General features: G+C 41.2%; 2 protein-coding genes across 6 annotated transcripts; one reads left to right on the top strand and one right to left on the bottom strand.

Annotated features, from left to right (window-relative positions):
• Nucleotides 1–2,914: 2,914 nt before the first annotated feature.
• On the bottom strand, nt 2,915–11,311 carry E2F6 (E2F transcription factor 6). 5 transcript variants are annotated; one of them, XM_068143017.1, is made up of 7 exons: nt 10,901–11,311; nt 8,159–8,207; nt 6,529–6,745; nt 6,059–6,217; nt 5,101–5,215; nt 4,344–4,491; nt 2,915–3,666 (listed from the first exon to the last, which is right to left on the bottom strand). In XM_068143017.1, the coding sequence occupies exons 1-7, from the start codon at nt 10,964–10,966 to the stop codon at nt 3,623–3,625; spliced, it is 798 nt and encodes a 265-aa protein (XP_067999118.1). In that variant the 5' UTR covers nt 10,967–11,311; the 3' UTR covers nt 2,915–3,622. The 5 variants fall into 5 exon arrangements, with proteins under 5 accessions (XP_067999118.1, XP_067999119.1, XP_067999120.1 ...); XM_068143018.1 differs by having other exon boundaries at nt 10,910–11,308; XM_068143019.1 differs by having other exon boundaries at nt 11,087–11,308.
• Nucleotides 11,179–18,948, top strand: LOC137443320 (uncharacterized). The gene is given in 4 exon segments (XM_068142910.1): nt 11,179–11,397; nt 12,526–12,642; nt 16,966–17,054; nt 17,850–18,948. Coding segments are annotated over 4 exon segments (1,524 nt in total).
• Nucleotides 18,949–20,714: the final 1,766 nt, after the last annotated feature.

Here is a 20,714-nt window from a genome sequence, read left to right as displayed (position 1 = left end):
TCGGGTGTACCCTCAGGTGGGGATGGGATCTCTCTGGGTCTGTTTGGGGATTTTTCTTTGTCACTCTGCTTTTGCTTTTCTGTAAAAGTTCACTGCTTTCTATTTAAACTTTCCATCACTTTTGCAATCCGTTTGTCTGAGTGTTTATTGTTGCCAGGGGTGGGGAAGGGGGCTGCCTCAACCCAGCACAACCTTAAACCCATGTACGCACATCAAGTGTCCCAGCAGCACAGCTACAGGCACTTGGACTGCTTGCCATCAGACTGCAGTGGGATGAAAGGAAGGGAAGGAACTACATATAAGGTATGGAGAGTACCAGGCTTCTCTTTTCTCCAAATACAATTTTCTTCTATATAACATGTTTTTTTTGCAAATTATTGTCACAGTCCTTCAGTAAACATCTATGTGAGAAGCCTCCTGATGATTTATATAAACCATATATACCAAATATAATTTATGTGATTTTAACCTCAACACACTTCTCAGAGTTTACTACTGGCAGATCAAAAGTGGAACCAAAAATAGCAGATTCCTGCTCTGGATAAACACCTGAGCAGTTATTTAAGTATCGCCAGAGCCAGCCTATACACCAAGATGGTGGAATGCACATAGATTTAGAACTTACAGTCAGCTCGGGACCAGCAGATTGCCTAGCAAGTAGGCTAACTTCACCACTGAGTATTACAAGCACTAAAGAAGCTTTCGAAATCAGTGTAATTTAATTATGCTTATAAATGAGGCTCTTCACACACAACAAAAAGTTTATTCAAAATGAAGGAATTTGCTGCCTTTAAAGTGCTTTCCAAAAGATAATGAAATAAGGCAGTCTTCTCTCTTCTTCACAAATTAGATTATTTAAAAACTGCAATTCACATCTGAAAACTGTGATGAGTAATTTCCCATGCCCAGTAAGGGCTGAACTGGCAACATGTAGTGTTTGTTCCAGTTCCAGAGTCAGCAAAACTACGGCAATTTTATAACTACAGATCCTGGCTGTTGCTATTGCTCATTAATACATTTAGATGCTCAACTATTCTTGGTGAAGGAAAGACAAAAACATTATTATAGCTTTTTTAATTTATTACAAACAATCCTCAAATAGCTGAGGGAAGTGCTTACATGTACAAATACGCTGAAAATGGACAGATATGAACTCAACAAAAATACTTTCATCTTAATAACCTCTCAGAAAAACATCAAGCATTTTTATACAATTGAGAGTAAGGTCCTGTCACATTTACTTTTTAAGTGAGCTTGTAACTTGTATGTAAATTCAGCATCACTCAGGAACTTTTCCTCAAGTCTAAGTATCTAATCTTTTAATTGTACTGAGTTTATACAGTGCATTGTTTTCCAGTATTGCAAATGGATGATACCGTTAAGTATCCAAGCAATAATAAGTAGTAACAATAAAGTGGTTTAATCTGCAAAAGTCCATTTGTTCCACTGAAGGTGCACTACAAAACAATAAATGTGTTTAGGAAAATTGTAATTATCATCTTACAGCTTCATCCACTTCACTGTAATAATTGTATAGCTTGAAGTTAAAATTCAGAAACACTAGATGTTTGTTCAAAGTGAAAAATCCTAATGTTTCAATTAAATAATGTGCTGCTTTTGAAGACAGACTTCCTGAATATAAATGATTATTTTGTAAAAGCGTATTTCCATACTCCACAGTTTAAAAAAAAAAAGAAATTCACTTTAAAGCATAGCATTCAGGATTGTTTTTTACTGCTGGAAATTTGTACCCATTTCACAACAAATGTTAATTCAAATTGTTGAACTAGTTCAAGGGATCAATATAGCTTAGGCATAGACCTCCTTTCCCATCAAAAAGAGAACAGCTGTGTAAAAAATCAAATAGCAGCAAGTTTGCCATGGAGTAAGGAAAAGGCAGCCACTGAATGAAAAGGACAGACTTTCTGTGTAAAAAGATGACTTCTTAATTTTAAACCCCACACCCAGCTTCATTGGATGAGCACCACCACCATTTTTAGTGTTATCTACACTTTGTTGTTATTATTCTGACAGCTCAGCCTGCAGTCTTCATTTTATAGAGACACACCAAAATAGTATCTAACACTGAAGACCCACATCCTGGAGCTGGAATTTGTTAGCACACAGATTTCTTTCTGACACAAACTTGTTATTGTATTTCCCAATTTGCATAGTATACTACTATACACTTTCAGAAATAGTGAACCTTGTAGAAACCTGGATTAACTCTCAGTCTGTGTTCAGGTATATTTAAGATCTTCATTGTGAACTGCCCTACCTTAACTGTATTTATTAGTAGAATACAGGGCATTTAATTTCACAGCATCTGTCTAAAATAGCTGAATAGTTCCTGGTTAAAACTTCCAGGGGTTTGTTAGCTTTGCTGTGTGTAGAGTACTTGTTGGTATTATGTGATCGGGAAAACAAGGACTAGGAGTTTGGATCTGAAAAGAAACCCTTCCCTGCTAACACAGAAAACTAAAGTACATTTTTCAGTCCTGGAGTGAAATGAGCCTAAGTATGGTGTTTGCACAGTGATGGTTAATACACATAGAAAACTCTGCATCAAAATTCTGACGCCTCATTTTACAAATGCTAAAGAGTGACAAATACAGATGTAGTTCTAAAATACTTCATGTATTTTTGCATGCTAAAGCCACAAAGAGATCACCGTACTGGGCTAAAGCTAGGCTGTATGTAAACTCTAGAAACTGGAAGGGACCAATTCAAGTAGTTATCAATCATAACTCTTCTTTGGAAAATGTTACAGGATTGTGGCATCACAAGTCAGATCTGCCTGCCTGTAACAGTTTTAAAATTTTCACATCAGTTTTAGTGTTTGTAGTGATTTCCGGTGAATTCCGATAAAGACAACCCAAGATGTTTCATTAGACTGACCAATTAGACTAGTCAGTAGTTTTATAAGCTCATTTTATTTCTTTGCTGTACAAAGGCAGAAATGCAGACCATCTCAATAAATCTACATCAGTGACTACCTAGACATCATACAGATATATACAAAAAGCCCATTTATTTAACTTCACTGTTGATACCATAGTTGATGCAGAGCTGGATGCAAACAATGCACACAGCATCTACACAGTGTAAGGCATAATTCATTGTATTTACATCTTGTTCCTTATAAAGAACACGCTACACCCCTACCTGACAATGTTACATGTTACACCCCTACCTGACAATCCCGCTTAGTAGTAGTGCAGCCTCAGAACAGAAAAGTGCATTTCTTTATTATATACATTTTCATAAGAATTGTGGAACGTTCTGGAAATAGTTTTAAAATCTTCGTTTTCAGAATTACCTGCCTATGTCTTCTGTCAATTAAAATGATTTAATAAACTAAAAATACCATTGACCCAAAGCTCTGTGGATCCCATGCAATTATGAAAACAAAGCTCCTAAAAGCAACTCTAGGAACTCCTGTCTTTTGACTTGGAAAGATAAGCAATTCTCTGAAAGCACTCCACCAACTCATTGCTATTTTAAATTTAAACCACTTTGGAACATTTCAGTTACTAAGTTTGCAGATCTGAGCAGCTTTGGAAAAGTTCTATAAAATAGATATTTACATTCTGTATTAGATTTTTGAGCTGTAATTAATTTGTCATCTCAAGATGGTGTGGTGTTTTTCTTCCACTGGAGATCTCACTTTGAAAGAAAAGTGAAAAAAGGAATACAATTACTGTCATTGTAGGAAAGACTCACAGTCAAAAACGTAAAAAGTCAACTCTTCACCTATAAAGCAGCACTGACAAAAATAATTTATTTTTTGTGTTCCAAGCTACTGCAATTCCTGACACATTTATTTTTATGCCACAACATCCTGCAGCACTGGGCTCTTGGAAGAGTATATTCAGCCAATCTTGTTCTGTGTGCCCTCCCTTAGCACAGTCATGAGCAACAGCAGCACACTCTTTTGTTTGAAACAGCATCATAACTCTCACAACAACCACTTCCGCTGAGCTGCTGGAGTCTGCAGTGAGGCAGCGAAGAACTGACACAGAGCTCCATCCGCACAGTGCAGCTCCGACAGGAAACCAGTAAGGAGCAAAGGAAGGAGAAGGTCAGGGAACAAGAGTGCTTCCCTATGTGTGCACGTGCCTTGACTCTGACTTCCTGCTGCTGTGAGGTAACACAACAGCACAGACTTCTCTTCAGGCATTTCCTATACTCCCACAGATCTTGGCCCACAAACTATGCCCAGAAAATTCTTTGTATAGTTTTCAACTGTATCAGAATGGTATGACTCTCCCTAAGGAAAACAAAACAAAACAAAACAAAACAACAAGGTTACATGGGATAAAAGTGTAAATGGAAGACACTACCTTCATCAGGAGGAACTGATATCTCAGTTTCAGAAGTGACAGTATCCATATCTTCCAAAGTTTTGGCACCTGGCTTCTCTTGTTCCACCTCACATAGGTATACATCAATGGGTCCTTTTGTGCTCTTCACACGTACTTCTATGCAATCCTGTAAAACAGACATTTGCATATAAACCAAAGAACAAATCTTACACATCAATTAGCTATTTTTGCACATATTTTCAAGCCAATAGATTAAGAACAAAAATACTGGGATGGCATAACTGTTCAAAATTGTTACTAGTTCTAGATAATTTATGACTATTGCATAGAATTGTAGGCCATTGATCAGTAAAACAGCATTTACATGTTATTACGATCATTATCAAATCATGCTTATTGCTTTGGTTAGATATAAAATTTTTGTAGATTTTGACATAGAAACATTAGTAACTCTTCAAAAAGTTCTTTTATTCTAGTAAATTATCAAACTGATATTGGACATAAATAGCATTCATTACAGCTGTTGCATTCTCCATTGTAGCAAAACCAATTAACTAAAGCTCAGACACATTTATTGTTTAACAATTTAAGTAAACAGAAAAATACTGAAAATAAGTTTCTTAGACTATTAACTCTACAACATTCTTTAGTGGACTACAAGAACTATGAAATACTAATATTTGCTGTACATGTCAAAGAAACTGGAAGCAATTACAAACTGCTCTTGCAACATAAAATTTGAGAACTTTTATTTCCATAAATGTATAGAACTTACTTCTTTAGGAATTGGTATTTCCAATTTGGTTTCCTCTGGAGCTTTGATTGCAATCACAATCTGTCCTTGAAATGCCTGAATGCTACGGATATCCTGATAGGTCACATAAGCTAGTGTATACATTGGTCAAGGATTCTGTAAAGTCACTTGCTAATAGGCAGAAGCAAAGAGTATGATGTTAAGATACACAGAGCATCAGCTTAAGAAAAGTGGTAGTTTAGCTGAAGTAACTTTAATACTAACTTTTTAAAATTAAGCATTAGCTAACAAGCTGAAAACCTTTTTTCTTTATTTATATGTAGAAGAAAAGTTTTTTAAAAGAGTATTCAATAATAAACATCCAAACAGATCTGGCAAATAATTTTCAGAGTCATAAGTCCACAAAGTGGAGGGAACACTGCCCTTGAGAAACTACCTCTTTGGTTTGTAGCAACTATCTAAGCAAGAATTTTCTGGAAAAACTATAGGTGCAATGAAAAATTTTCCTGACATCATACAGAAAATGGCACATTTTGTTTGGCAGAATGTTGTCTCTGCTCAAACAAGGAACATAAGTTATATCTTATTGTAACCCAAAGCCAAAATGCAACATTTATGTCATAGTAAAGCAAATCCCTTTATTATCAAAGCCTATCTGAAAGACAAGACCATGCTGAAATCTCTCTCAATGAGACAAAGCATCACTAGGACACAAGATTTTATCAACAGGCCACCAGGAACTCTGCTTGGATCCTCTTTCTCATTTTCATTCTTCTGCAGTGCAAAGATCACACCAAGTAGCACTCCCCAGAGAACAGGCTAGACTGCATGCGATACTGAAAATTAGGGACTATGACTTGCATAGACTAAAATAACCAAAAAGTTGCCTATTATAAAACTTATTATCAGCCTATGCTTATTACTAGATATGTGAGTACTTGCAACCAAATCCACGTTAAAGTAAGAGTCAAAAGGATATTTTGCACTTTCTTTGTCATCTGTTAGCTCAAATAATTGATGAGCACAATCATGGATTAATTCATCCAGAGCTTCTTCCATGGTTGCTAAGTCAGAAAGTTCATCTTTAAGACTTTGCTTTTCTGGTCCTCTTCCAACAACGTGGTCAAGATTAGAACCTCTAGAAGGATATGAAATTTGTCTAGTATGTTTATTTATATAAGAGCCTGTTCACTGAGCACAAAGTATACTAAAGAAAACAACCAGGAATTCTGGCATCCTTTACTCTTTCAAAATACCATTCATTGTGCATTTACACTTGATAATTGTTAATAGGGAAAATAATTCAGAGAGCCTAAAGACACAGAAGCAGTAAAATATTTTTATTAAATGTAATTCAGTATGCTTAAAAATACTTTCAAAGTTACCAATATTATGAAACATAGTTGCATTTTATTGTTTCAGAAATTAGAAGCTTCAAAACCAACTCACATCCACTGGATAAGATTCTTAGATCTTTTCTGAATTAAGTGGATTCCATCCAATACATTGGTGATGTCATACACTCTTCGTTTTCGTACTCCAAGTGTTGTTGCGACTTCATTTAAATCAAGAACACCGTCTGGAGCTGTTCTGACAAGATCCATGAATTTTTGGGTCAAATAAACCAAAGATGCATCAAATCGAGGCTTTTTGACTTTCAGAGTTCCTGTAAGGTTTTGATACAATATCTAGGGTAAACTACTACACAAGTATGAAGCATTCCTAAAAATACCCTACACAATAGCAACAAAGTAGCAATGAAGATAAAGTCTGAAAGTGCTGTGATTATTAACACTGACACTGCAATGACATACCAAGTCTATTAACTACATATACCTTCATTTGTTTGCAATGACTGTACTGCTAGTGTGGATATTAAGAGTTGTGGAACTGTATGTTCTGCAGGACATGAGCTTGTACTACTGAATAAAAACCAGTGAAACCTTCAGTTAACTATAGACATACTCCATGACACTGTAAAAACATCTATTTCCACGCCCTTTTGGTCCAGATTAACCAGATGTTAAAAATAACATTCAAGTATGGTTCAGGATTTAGCTTGGCTTCAGGGAATGTTCCAGCCTGGACATGACCAACTTCTTCTAGAGTACAAGAATTTAAATACATGGATAAACTCTGGTTGTACTATTTGGCCTCAGGGCAAAAATATGGTCATGCTATTGTTTAATTTACCAATTCAACAATGATCTAGATACCAGGACACCACTGGTTTCAGAGATATCCCTGTGCTATGTGTATCTATTACAAGCATACTTGCAGAAATAGCAGAGAAGTAACTGATGAACAGCTTGTTTAACTACATTGTTATTTATGTATGCGCAAAGAATGTATTTGAGGCACAAAAGAGATGTGGTACATATGGACTCATCCGATGCCAGATTCAATGAATGACTGGCAAATCCTGATGTTACTTGTCCTTTGTCCTGCAAAACAAATCAGGTACTTTATATCTGATTGAACTGTGTCACTGAATATTCCAGTCTAAAACTTCAAGAGAATGTGTATGCAAGTGTCAGGAAGCTTCCTTAGGAAGTGTTATACTTGAAACTTTGGTATTTTTCCCAAGAAGAATGAGACATGCACTTTTACTTGGTGTATTACATGTATTCTATGTCTACAACATTGTGCTCTCTTGAACATGAAGCGACAGGTTCAACAACTCAGTTTTGGACTGTGTTACTGAGAGATGTGCAATACTATTCATTTGGTGAGAAAAAAAATCCAAACCACAACACAAATTCACTCAAGCTTGTATTTTGTTAGTACCAGTTGAAAACCAACATTGGTCAGTATGACATTCCAGTTTTCTCTAACTCACATTTCCAGTGGATTATTTTCTGTATGGCACTGGGAAGGTACACTTGCAGCAAATTCGAAGAGGAAAAACTATGAAGACTGTATTGTTTCATATCTGTTATTTCATTTAGTCTACAGCAATGCTCCTGTTCTGCCTATATTACACACATAATTTCTCATTTGTTTACAGCATGTACTCTGCATTGTAAAAAACATGAAATAATCCAGGAATAATCTTCACACGTGGAATACAGCAACTTACTTCTCACAAACTGTATGTCATTGTCCACATTCAGGTTGATCATCGGTGTCTGGATAGAAAGAAAAAACAAACAACAAAAACCAACAGACATAAAATGCTACCAACACAGGAAGCTTCCTCCAGACAAAACCCTCAAATCAATTCTAGATACTACAGCCATCTGACTGCTGACATTTCAGGACATTACTGTGAAGGATATTACTGATATTACTGTCAGGATTTGCAGCCCTTCACCTCAGCACATCTCCTTGTCTTGGCAAGCAGTGAAGTCCCTAATGCTCAGGCAATGATCACAACACAGATACCTGCATAAACTCTACAAATGCAAGCTTCAGCTATTCCATGTAACAGCTTACATACAGAAAATACACTGCTATTATTATGGCATTACAATTATACATCACAATAAAAGACTGAAGCAGTCTGCTCTGGTCAAGAAACTGACATGATGAGTCTAAGCAGGTACTTCATTCCACCCCTCATCCTAATTTAACAAAAAGATTATTTTCAAATTTGTTCATTCCAGCTGGAAGAGATTTGAGGAAGGTCTTGGGTCCAACCTCCAACTCCATAGAGGAAGAGCCATTAGATGAGGGCAGCTCACTCAAAGCTTTGTCCAGCTGGGTCTTGAAAATTTCAAGGGATGAAGGCTACACCTCTGCTTGTTTGTACTTACAGTGAAAAAGTTTCACTTTACACCAAGTTGCAACCTCTTTTTTTTTTTTTTTTTCCTCAATTCATGGCTATTTGCTTTCAGCTTCCCATCATACAGTTACAAAGCATCTGGTGACAGCTTCTTGTTTATGTCCAGGCAGGTCCTTTCAGCAAGATGGTCCTCTAGCCTGGGGTGACACCCTTGTACCACTGCAGGGTTTAGGCTGAGATGCAGGACTTCATAACTGAATTCTCAGCTTCCTTGGTTGAAGTTTATAAGGTGTCTAATGACCCATTCTCCAGCCATGCCTAGCTGTCTACAGCATCTTCCTCACTCATAAACAAATGTGCATCTTATGTCCTCCTATCGACAAGACAGGTGCCTGGACAGGCCCCTGAGGAACTCCATTTAACAACCCACTTCTGGCTAAAGTATGAACCTCTTTGAGCATAATGATCCAGACAGGTTTTTTAACTCATCTAGTAGCTTAAAACCTGTAACACCCCAACTCAAAGAGGAGGATACTACAGAAGACTGATTCAAAAGTCCTGCTAAAGCTAATTGATTGCAAGATTGCAAGTATAGCCAAGTTGGCTATTTTCAATTGCTTTCTCTTTCATGAGCCTTGAAATAACTTCCAAGAGAACTTGCTTCATGATTTTCAAAGAGACTGAAGTGAAGCTGACCTCTCAAAGATCCTGACAGCAACCTCGCAATGACATCAGCCAGCTCTCTCAGAATGCAGACCTGGTTGAGAGTTCTCACGGGAGTCCTACCTCAACACCTTTCCACTGCTTGTCGTTCCCTACTTGAATACTGTCTTAGACACAAAGCCTAGGAGACATCAGTTCTAAAGACCATGCAAGAAGGCTGAGTACTTCAGCCCTATCTGTGTCATTTCTTCCTAAAGCACCTGTCCCATTTAAGAGCAGGTTCACATTCCCCCCCACTTCCTTTCCTACTATGTAGTTGTCACCTTTCACATTGCTAGCTTCAACATTAGAACTTTGTACCTCCTACCATCATATATATATATATACATCCAGTATTTTTCATCCTCCTTTATGGCCTATCCTTGCTTTCACCTTTCACTTCTTTTTGCCCTACCCAGAGTGCAGATATAGCTGTGTCTATCCCTCAATGCATCTAATTCTTGTCATGAGCATCAGGATAAAATGTCCCTGTCCTTACAGACCTTCACCTTTTTGCCTCTTCCAGCTTTCAAAATTGCCTCCCCTAAAATCTCAACTACCTGTTGCCTGAATAAGCTAGAATCCAGGTTCTATACTCTACTAGCCTTCCTCATTACACTCTTAAGCGTCACTAATCCATCTCATGCTGCTAATATTTACTACATCCTTGACTTCCCTGTTCATGAGAAGCAGATTTAGGAAAGCATCATCTCTGGCTGCTTCATCCAAACACCTACATAAAGAAGCTGTGCCCAATGCCCTTTGCTTCTGACAATCATCTCCAGTAGTAAGCAGTTTCCAATTACCAGCGTAAAAGCTCATGTAAAATGTTCAGGACTTGAAGACATTAATACCCAGCAACATTTAGCCCACAGTCAAGGTTGATAAAAATAAGCATTTATAAGAAGTTTCATAGAATTGAAAGTAGGCCTGTTTTTTCTTGTTACCTATCTCATAACATTACTAAAAGCAGTGATGGAAGGTACAGATTACCTGAACAGCACAGATGTCCCAAAAAGTACAAAATACACAGTTGTAGTCTGTGTTTCTTAAATATAGCTACAATGTATTTAACTTGATTAAGAGGCTACAGGTAACACAGATTTTTAAAAGGTATCCCTTTGTACTATGGCTAACATCACCGCATTTTCCTTTCTCGGGCAGGCTCCTAAAATGCAGTGTAGGAGGACTGTACCACAACACCCATTCGTGCACCACTCTGACTAGGCCTGCTACATCTTTCCAGTTCAGGGATCCACCTCCTGCCGAAGAGCCGAGAGGCAGGACTTTGGGAAATCGCCTTAAAACCTCCCGCAGTGGGAGCAAAGCGTTGCAGTGCCGTAGCGCCCTTTCGCTATCTATAGGCGGCACCTCCCTTCCCGGCCTGCCGTGTACCTCACTCACACGCAGCGTGTCCGGCCGCAGCGGCCTCAGACGCTCCCACTTGCTGGGGCTGGCCATGTTAGCCCAGCCCCTCCTCTTTCCTCTGGCCAGCCGGCCGCGGCCTAGCGCGGCGGGAGGCTTCGCCTGCCCTGGACAAGGCGGCGGAGGGCAGGCGCCTCAGACGCTTTCACGACGAACCTGCGTCTCCTTGTCCGAAGAAGGCACTGCCATCCTCACTCCACCTCTAGGAGGAGGGGGCGGCAAGGGCCCTCCCGCCACCGCAGTCCGTTATGGCCGCCTCTCCCCCGCCGCCCTCCGCGAGCGGACGCTTGGGCGGGAGAGCCGAACGCGCGCAGGCGCCCTCCCGCCAGAACCGCGGCGCTACCGAAGGTAGCGACAACAGAACCTTCCCTCTCGGGGCGGCGGAGACTCTACTGCCCTCACCCAGCGGCCCCTGCGCTGCGCTCGCCCCGCCCACGCCGGCTTTACTTCTCGCCCCTCTGCGTCTGGTGCGGTGTGTACTTTTCACGTCGTGCTTCTGTGTCTGTGGAGGGGAGTGCTCCCCTTTGAAAGCTGTGAGGAAGGAGACGTCGGGTTTCGCTTGGACTGGTGTTTTCCTCCACTATCATCAACCTCCTGGGTGGTGGCGAAAATTTGTTCACCCCTTCCTCCTTGTCTTAGAATCGTAGAATGCCTTGTGTTGGAAAGGACCTCTAAAGATCATCTAGTCCACCCCTCCTGCAGTGAGCAGGGACATCTTTAAACAAGATCCGGTTGTTAGAGCCTCATCCAACCTGCCCTCGAATGTTTCTATGGATGGGTCTTCTATTACCTTTCTGTGCAACCTGTTCCAGGGCTTCACCACCCTCATTGTAAAAAATGTTGTCTTGCATCTAGTCTAAATCTTCCCTCTTTTAGTTTAAAACCATCACCCCTTGTCTGTTGCAACAGGCTCTGCTAAAAATTCTGACCCCATCTTACAGGGCTCTTTAAGTATTCAAAGGCAGCAAGAAGGTCTCCCTACTGCCTTTTCTCCAGGCTTAACTACCCCAACTCTCAGCCTTTCTTCACAGAAGAGGTGTGCCTTCCCTCTAAGAATGTTTGCTCAGGTCCTCCTCTGGCCCTGTTCCAATAGGTCCATGTCTTTCTGTGCTGAGGGCCCCAGAACTAGGCATAGCACTGCAGATAAGGGTCTCACCAAAGCAGAGGGGCAGAATCCCCTCCCTTGACCTGCTGCCCATGCTGCTGGGGATGCAGCCCAGAAGACAGTTGGCTTCTGTGCTATGAGTGCACAATGCTGGCTCCTGTCCAGCTTTGCTGGTCTTGCCAGTGAGGTGCAGCTGGCACGGGGATCTCCCTTAAGCACTGCAGTGGGCCAAAGTGGATTAAAATGAGGAAGTTCTCACCATTTCAGTTGCTGCAAGGAGGGAGTTTTTTCTTTCCTCAATGTGTATCATGAGCATTGAGAGAGCACCCAGCACAATTCTGTTGCGTAAAAATAATTAGTATTACTTTCTTGCCAAATAATCTGATTCTGTCACAACCTGCTAGTGAAGAGCCAGGTATCTTCCTCCAGCACCAGAGAGGAGCCAACACATGTGGCTTGTCTGAGCTAACCCTGTCAATTTACCTGCCAGCAAGAGGCCCTAGATCCTTTCACAAATTTCAATTCCGTTGCTAGTAGTTTCACATCACTTCAGGTTAGAGATTCCTTTGGAGTAGCTTACGTCACCACTGATACATCAGATGCCTTGGTAGAGGATGGACATTTCATAGAATCATAGAATCAAAAAGGTTGGAAAAGACCTCAAAGATCATCAAGTCCAACCTGTCACCAATTTCTTCGATCAATTATTTGTGTTGTAGAGGTGTGTAGAACTAAGGTGGGTTCTTGCAGATTGTTACAGTTTGAGCTGGGTGCCCCCCTGCAATGTTTACTTCCTGTGTTCAGAGGTCCAGCCCAGGGGTGGACACAGGAAATTATGTAGTATTTCATACCACAATCCTTTGCACCACTATAAGATCCAGTGCAGAGTCTAGCACTATCTCTTTTCTTCCTCCTCCGTCAGCCGGTAACTGGGGGAGATGTCTCCTGGCTTTGGGCCTGGCTAGGCCCAAGGCCACGGGGGCATGGGCAGTCTCAGATCTGGCCAGCTGAGACTAGCCTAGCAGTGGGAGGGGGAAGAAGGAGCCCTGGGGGTCTCGGGTGTACCCTCAGGTAGGGATGGGATCTCTCTGGGTCTGTTTTGGGATCTTTGTCACTCTGCTTTTGCTTTTCTGTAAAAGTTCACTGCTTTCTATTTAAACTTTCCATCACTTTTGCAATCCGTTTGTCTGAGTGTTTACTGTTGCCAGTGGTGGGGAAGGGGGCTGCCTCAACCCAGCACACAGATACAAAAGGTTTTCCTTGTCTGGAGACTTTCAAAACCCATCTGGATGCATTTCTGTGCGGACTACCCTAGGCAATGCTGCTTTTGTCAGCGGGTTTGGACTCAATGATCTCTGGAGGTCCCTTCTGTGACCGTTTGAGGCTGTGCCTTTAAGAAAGGGAATATGGTGGACGGAAGTTGGTAAATGAAAAGAATGGTCTAAACTAATTTCATTGGTGAGGTGGGAGGAAGCACCTTCTGAACTGAGAGTGCAGGAGGAGTATCCTGGGCACTCCGCCACTTTATCTTCAGTCTTGCTTCCGCCTCTTCTTTGGGCAGCAGCTTTCTGTGCTGGGCTTTCTGCCAAGACTTCGGCCTTGAAACCGATAAGATATAAGGCCTGTATTAACTGCTTTCCAATTAACACAAAACTGCTTTTAACTTCTTTCTTTCTCTCTCTCTCTCTTCTAACCTACTCTGGGGAAAGGGGGGAAAGAGGGGAGAGAGGAAGGTGGGGAACCCCCTCTGCTGAGGGGGGAACTCTCATTTCTGTGTTACTTTATTGTATATCTTTGTATATATTGTAAATATTGTAAATTTGTATATATTCCCCTGCATATCCTACATTGCTTTGTAAATATACAGCTCCACTGCTTTGCTAATTCAGCTTGTGAGTTTTTTTTCCCTTTCCCTTCAATTTTTCTTTCCCTTTACTTTACAGGGGGGAGGGAAGAGGCTTCTTGGCCTTACCCTTCCAACCCCACGACACCTTCCAACCTCTAACATTCTGTGATTCTGTTATGGAATCAACGCATTACTGAAATGTAAAAGTGCTGACTTTTGTATGAGCAGTAGGAACCTTCCTAACTATCCTCTGGTCATAAATGTGGTTCCATAAGGAATGAGTATTTATTCTTCTGTGTCCTATTCTTAACTGGAAGACATACCTTGCCATTGTAATCACAGATTCTATAAGCCCACTGTGATAAAGCAGGGTAGCTTTTTGCTGAAAGAACAGACCAGTATGAAATAGGTATCTTGGGCTGCTTTCATGTGGGGTGATATAAGGAATGTGCCATACAATATAAAAAACATCAAACAGGATTTTGATGATTGTTGGGTAGTCAGCTATTGAGGGAGGCTAACAAGTCATAGTTTGAGAATTAGGATACAGGAATTTCTGTATTAACCCATGTGGAAAACATTGCATCAATATTTAACTAAGCTGTTCTAGCCAGTCATAAGATCGAATTCTGTTGTTCCTGTGCTTCTCTGTCCTTGGCTGCTGAAATCTCTAACTGAGCAAAGAAAAGCCCCACATGGGTTCAGATTCAGAAAGACTTTTCTATATTTACATGAAAATTATAAAGCCTAATTTTTCTTTTAAATGAAAATTAGATTTTGAAGTAACTGACTGGACTATACAGAGTTTTGGCTGTGACATTCTGTTGACTGAAGAATTTGATTCTAGTGTGTTATTATTTACATTTTATAAAGCTCATAATGAAACTTATCCCACATGCTTTATTACTCTTGCAGAGGAAAATGGAAATTATACTCCGTTTACTCTTGTCTTATTGCATGTGAAAAAAGACTGTGCATTCTTCAGATATTAATCATACAAAACATAATTCTTCAAATGGATGTTTATGTGAAAGTTTTCTTAGATTGATTTGACTCTTAATCTGCCACCAGGGGGCAATAATTCCATTTCCTAAATCTGATCTTTAACCATCAATGTGTACTAGAACAGTGGTTTCATTAAAATTTTTGTGGGACTACATAGAATCATTAAGGTTGGAAAAGACCTTCAAGATCACTGAGTCTAACATATGAAAGCAAAACACAATAAAAAAACTAACCAAAATCCCACAACCAACCAAAAGCAAATGAAAACAAACCAAGAAAACCCTTCGCTTGCGTAATTTAATGTTTTACTCTGCACTACTTAGGCATGCAGGTTTTACTTCAATTTTAAGCAGCTGAAATTAGAGTGTTTGACAAATGTTTTTACTAGTGAATCTCATGCAGCACTGTAATGGTGCAAGGTTTGGAGTTTCATGCAAGACAGGATGTTTTGTGGCTTTTAAAATTGTCATTGTACTATTTTAAAACTTGTCTATTTATTAGCCTATATATGTAATCCTGAATTTGGGAATTATACCACTTGATAGGTACCTCTATATTTCATTATGATATGCATTTGTTTTACTTATGTATGTGGTAGTTCCAACATACTGCAGTTAAAGACAGGGCCAACTGGTACAATTTTTATCAAATGCAGCCTTCCCTTTAACAGTGATACTCTTATAAGTGGATCTTGTACTAAGTGCATATTTACTGTTGAAAAGATGAGCCAGAGGACACATTTTCCCACAAAGGTTAAAAAATACAAAATCATGAAAGACAGAAATAGCTGTAAGAATCTGTTTAAACTACATAAAATTACAGAATCATCCTTATTTTTGTATGAAATTATGTCTGGCTGTATAAAATTCCTAGCCTCCCTAAATCCTGAATGCTGCATGATGATTAGGCATAAGGGTGTGCGACATCACAGCTGCCACAGGAGGATGCTATTTATATAATTTTTACAATATTTACAATATTTACGAGGCAGACATCCTGGTTGGAGTCTGTTATAGACCACCCAACCAGGAGGAAGATGTTGATGAAGCATTCTATAGGCAGCTTAGGGCTGTCTCAAGATCTCCGGACCTTGTTCTCATGGGCGACTTCAACCTGCCTGACATCTGCTGGGATCTCAACACGGCAGAGAGGAGACAGTCTAGGAGGTTCTTAGAGTGCGTGGAGGACAGCTTCTTATCCCAGGTGCTGCGCGAGCCTACCAGGGGTAAGGCTATGATTGACCTCCTCTTCACCAACAGGGAAGGGCTGGTGTTAGAGACTAAAAATTGGCTCTCCTGGTGTGACTCAACAGAAGATAAAATCACTTGCTGCTTACTGGATCCTGTCTACCAATCCTGGATGCAAATCGGCTTGTGATTGCATCGTGATAACACTGGACTACAACAATGGACCCAAGGACCCAGCCATCACGCCTTTAGGGCAAGACAATCTCCACCCATCAAGTACCCTGAGGATGACTCACCACCTGTTTCCTGAGGGTGTGGGCAGGTAGATGTGGTGGGAGGAGACGGAGGCCTCCCCCCCCCCCCCCACCACTGCCCAAACTACACAAAAAACTTTCTGGGAAACGATACCTGGCTACTTATGATTTCCTGGAAAGATTTCATGGGGGACAATAGCTGGATACTTATTTCCCAGAATGATGTCCTGGGTACTTACCTAAGGATGATTTCCCAGGACGATGTCCTGGGGACCAACACTTGCCTGAGGACTAAAAAACTGTATAAAAAGACCTGAGTGACACTGTCAAAGAAGAAGAGAGAAGACGGCATCACACGCTGGAACATCACGGGGCAACACAACGCATCTTGGACTCTCTCCACCCTTGGTCGTTGGTAATATAATCTCTTTCCGACTTTCTCCTTTTATCTCTCTCTCCCTCTCCCTCTAATTCCTTCCCTCTTCTCCCTCTCTCCCTCTCCATTTTCTCCCTCTCACCTTCTTATTTCCACTTTATGTAATAAATAGTCTAGCTGTTGATACTTTGGCCTCGTTTGTGCCTCTAATTTCACAACACGGGAATGTTCTAAAAGAACTTGAGTCTCTCTCCCTCTCCAGACCGAGACATTTAATTGGCGTAGTCGGCAGGATTCCCGTGCAGTGAAAGTATCACAGCAAGATTATTGCATTTCTGAGAAGCCCGAAATGTGTGTGTGTGCCTGAGACGTACTTTGAGTACGAAGCGAGTGTGGAGTCCAGATTCGCGTTTTCACTTGACCGAGAGGGAAGTGGCCAGAGAAGGACGAAGCAAAATTTTCAGAGAGACTGTGTGGGAGTTCTCAAAAGCTTTAAATGTATGTGCTTTCTCGGGGAAGATTATCTGGGGTACAACTGTTGGTTTTATAGTGTGACCTCCTCGAGAATCCTCTGTACCCTGCTTTAAATGTGTGTGCTTTCCTGGGGAAGATTATCTGGGGGACAACTGTTGACTTTATAGTGTGACCTCCCCGAGAATTCTCAGTACCCTCTTTTAGGAAATCCAGCTTTGGTGATATTTGTAAAGTGTGTATCATCTCGGGGAAAGTGTGGCTTTCCCGAGAAACCTAGTATTGAAGCAAAAGTTGAGAAACTTCTGCTGGTGTGTGTTCTCTCAGGGAAGCAGAGTGACTCTTCCCTAGGAAACAGTTGGTTTTTATTTCTTGTCCTGGTGTAACAGAACATTTGAGGTACAAAAGCTGAGAAGCTTTTGCAAGTGGGGGTTCTCTCAGGGAAATAGTGTGACTTCTTTGAGAAGCTCAGGTTATTGTTGGGTTTTTTTTTTATTGTGTGTGACCTCTCTTGAAAAATCTATTGTGTATTTTTCCTGGAGAAGATTATTTTGGAGTAAGCCTTTTAAAAGTGTATGTTTTTCCAGGGAAGATTTTGTTGGTACTAACAGTGTTTTGATCTGACTTCCCCGTGAGACTTAGTGCCCTATTAAGAAATGCTTTGTGAAACAAAAGAGATGGCCTAGAAGTTCACGGGGCCCACCCATCTATACAAGGTCTTGATTGGGCTTATGAAAACTGGAATAATTTCCAGAGTGTGGCTGATCGTATTTTGGCTCTGCAAAAAGATGCCAAGGCAAAAACTGGAAAAGGGAAAGTTTTTATTTGTGCAGTGTTAGGCGCCTGTTTAGCAGCTGCAGTGAGAGAGAAAGAGGAATGGTACGAGCAAGAGAATAAAACTATTTCCTCTTTGCAGGGCTTAGTAGACACACTACAAAGCCATGTGGCTACTTTAGAAAACGTAGTAGCAGATCTTAAACTTCAGTTAGAAGCAAAACAGGAGGGGAATTACCCGGATCCTGCCCCCATATATCCTCGGGCAGAATTGACAGCGGCTAAGGAAGCTGCTGCGCATATCAGACCTCTCATTAAAACTGAAGTTTTATATGAGGATGGGGAGGTTACCCCCACTATCACAACCAAAGAAACGCCTTTCTCCTCAACTGAACTGGCCAAAATTCGTTAAGAATTTGCACGCTCTGCTGGGGAATCTGAGGTGGAATATATCTGGCGAGTTTCAAAAACTGGAGGTGATCAGATTCTGTTAACAGAAGCTGAAGCCATGGGCTATTGGGGTGACAATGTTTTTCTAACTACAAAAAACAGAAGTGGACCCTGGAGTCTTACGCAAAGGGCTGCCTATTGGGCAGGGGGGTTTGATCCAAAGGAGAGGGGTGAACCCGTAGTTCTGCGGGGAGGGATGAATCAGATAATGGAGAATGTGCAAAAGGCTGCATGCCTGCAGATGATTTATGAAAGGGAACTAAAACATCATTTTGAATCCCCCCTTTCTCTCCTGGTGGATGCAAACAGAATGACTCCTCTGGTCAGGGGTCTCCCTGACTCGCTTAAAATAAGAGGTATCCAGCTCCAAAAAGAAATAGCTGATATCCCAATTTCCTCCAGGATGCAGGCTGCTCTAAGAGACAATTTAACACACGAAGGCAGCCGGCCTGACTTGAAACCATGGACGTGGGAGGAGGTTGGAAGGGAGTTATTAGACTATGCCAGGCAATATAGTATCCCTGAAGAAATTAAAAAAACTGACACTTGAGGCATGTAAAACTGAACCACCTACCCTCAAGTCCTCAGGGGTTTAACCGTGCCCCCAGCCGGCTTGGAACAGGGGTCAGGGAACACACAAATACCCGGCAATATTGGTGGAGCTTAGGTCTAAAGAAAAATATCCCCAAAGAAGTGATAGATAGGCTAAACACAAAGCAATTAGAAATGACTGTGAAGAACTGGCCTGAGTCCAATCAGAAAATTGATCCCACCGCGCCCCCCTTAATAGACTTATCTGATGAGAATAAAGGCATGCCTTCTTTTCAGCCTCAGGGAAACTGAAGTCTTCACTCCTCAATGGTGGGCGGAGGGGTGAGGGGTGGATGTATATTCCTCAGCTCACCGAAAATGGCCAGGGCAATTTACTAATCACTGGCATTGTAGGACCAAAACAAATTCCTATTACATTTTTAGTAGACACCAGGGCTCAGATTTCAGCTATTAAAACAAAGGATGCTACTGATTGTGGAGTGGTGCTCTCCAAACAGAAATTTCTGGTAGCAGATGCTCTGGGTCAAATCTATGCACAGGCATTAGCAACCATCCGGTTACGCTTGCCAGGGGAAGATAAGGACACTAAGGTGTCAATGGTCGTAGGGGAGTTTCCAACTAACCTCCTAGGGCTTGATGTTTTAAAAGGGAAGACCTGGTCAGACAACAAAGGGCGAAAATGGTCTTTTGGGTCTCCCATAATGAGCATTCGGCTGTTGAAAGCAGTACCTCTCCTGCCTCGCTCAAAGCTTAAAAATGTCAAACCGTATCCTATACCTCTGGGAGCTAAAGAAGGAATAGTGCCTGTACTGGAGGGCTTAAAGAAACAGGGTATTGTGGTTCCCACCCACTCTGCTTTCAATTCCCCAGTTTGGCCTGTACGAAAGCCTAATGGGACATGGAGGCTGACCATTGATTACCGCAGGCTTAATGCCAATACTGAACCACTAATAGCTGCAGTGCCAAATATTGCTGAACTCATAGCTACAATACAGGAGAAAGCGCACTCGATTATGGGTACAGTGGATGTGAAAGATGTTTTTTATGGTCCTGCTGCAACCTGAGGACCAAGACCGCTTTGCTTTTACATGGGGTGGTCAACAATTCACATTCACACGTCTCCCACAGGGATTTAAGCACTCACCCACTTTTGCCCACCATGCCCTGGCACAGGAACTGGAAAAGGTCCAACTAGAGCCAGGAGTCAGTGTTTACCAATATACTGATGACATTCTGGTAGCAGGAGAAGATATTGAAGGGGTACGAATAACCCAAGATAATATAATTTCACATCTAGAAATTTTGGGGCTGAGGATACCACCTGAGAAAATACAGACGCCCTGAAGTGAAGTGAAGTTTTTGGGAATCTGGTGGAAGGGGGGAATGACCTGTATTCCACCAGACACCCTTTCCTCCCTGGACCAGATCAAAATGCCAGAGTCCAAAAAGGATTTGCAACATGCACTAGGATTACTTGTGTTTTGGAGGAAACGTATTCCTGATTTTTCAATTATTGCAAGACCCCTATATGATTTGTTACGCAAAGGGGTTCAGTGGCAGTGGGAAGAGCCCCACGAAGAAGCATTACAGCTGCTAATATTTGAAGCCACTGCCCACCAAGCTTTTGGTCCTATTCACCCTACTGACCCTGTGCACATTGAATGGGGATTTGCTAAGTCTGGCTTATCAGTACACTTATGGCAAAAGGGTCCAGAAGCCCCTGTCAGGCCAATTTCATTTTACAGTCGTAGTTTTAAGGATGCA

This window comes from Melanerpes formicivorus, unplaced genomic scaffold (genome assembly GCF_026170545.1).
Source record: "Melanerpes formicivorus ecotype bairdi unplaced genomic scaffold, bMelFor1.0.p_v2 SCAF_9, whole genome shotgun sequence".
Lineage (NCBI taxonomy): Eukaryota > Metazoa > Chordata > Aves > Piciformes > Picidae > Melanerpes > Melanerpes formicivorus.
This window is presented reverse-complemented; position numbering and strand designations above follow the sequence as displayed.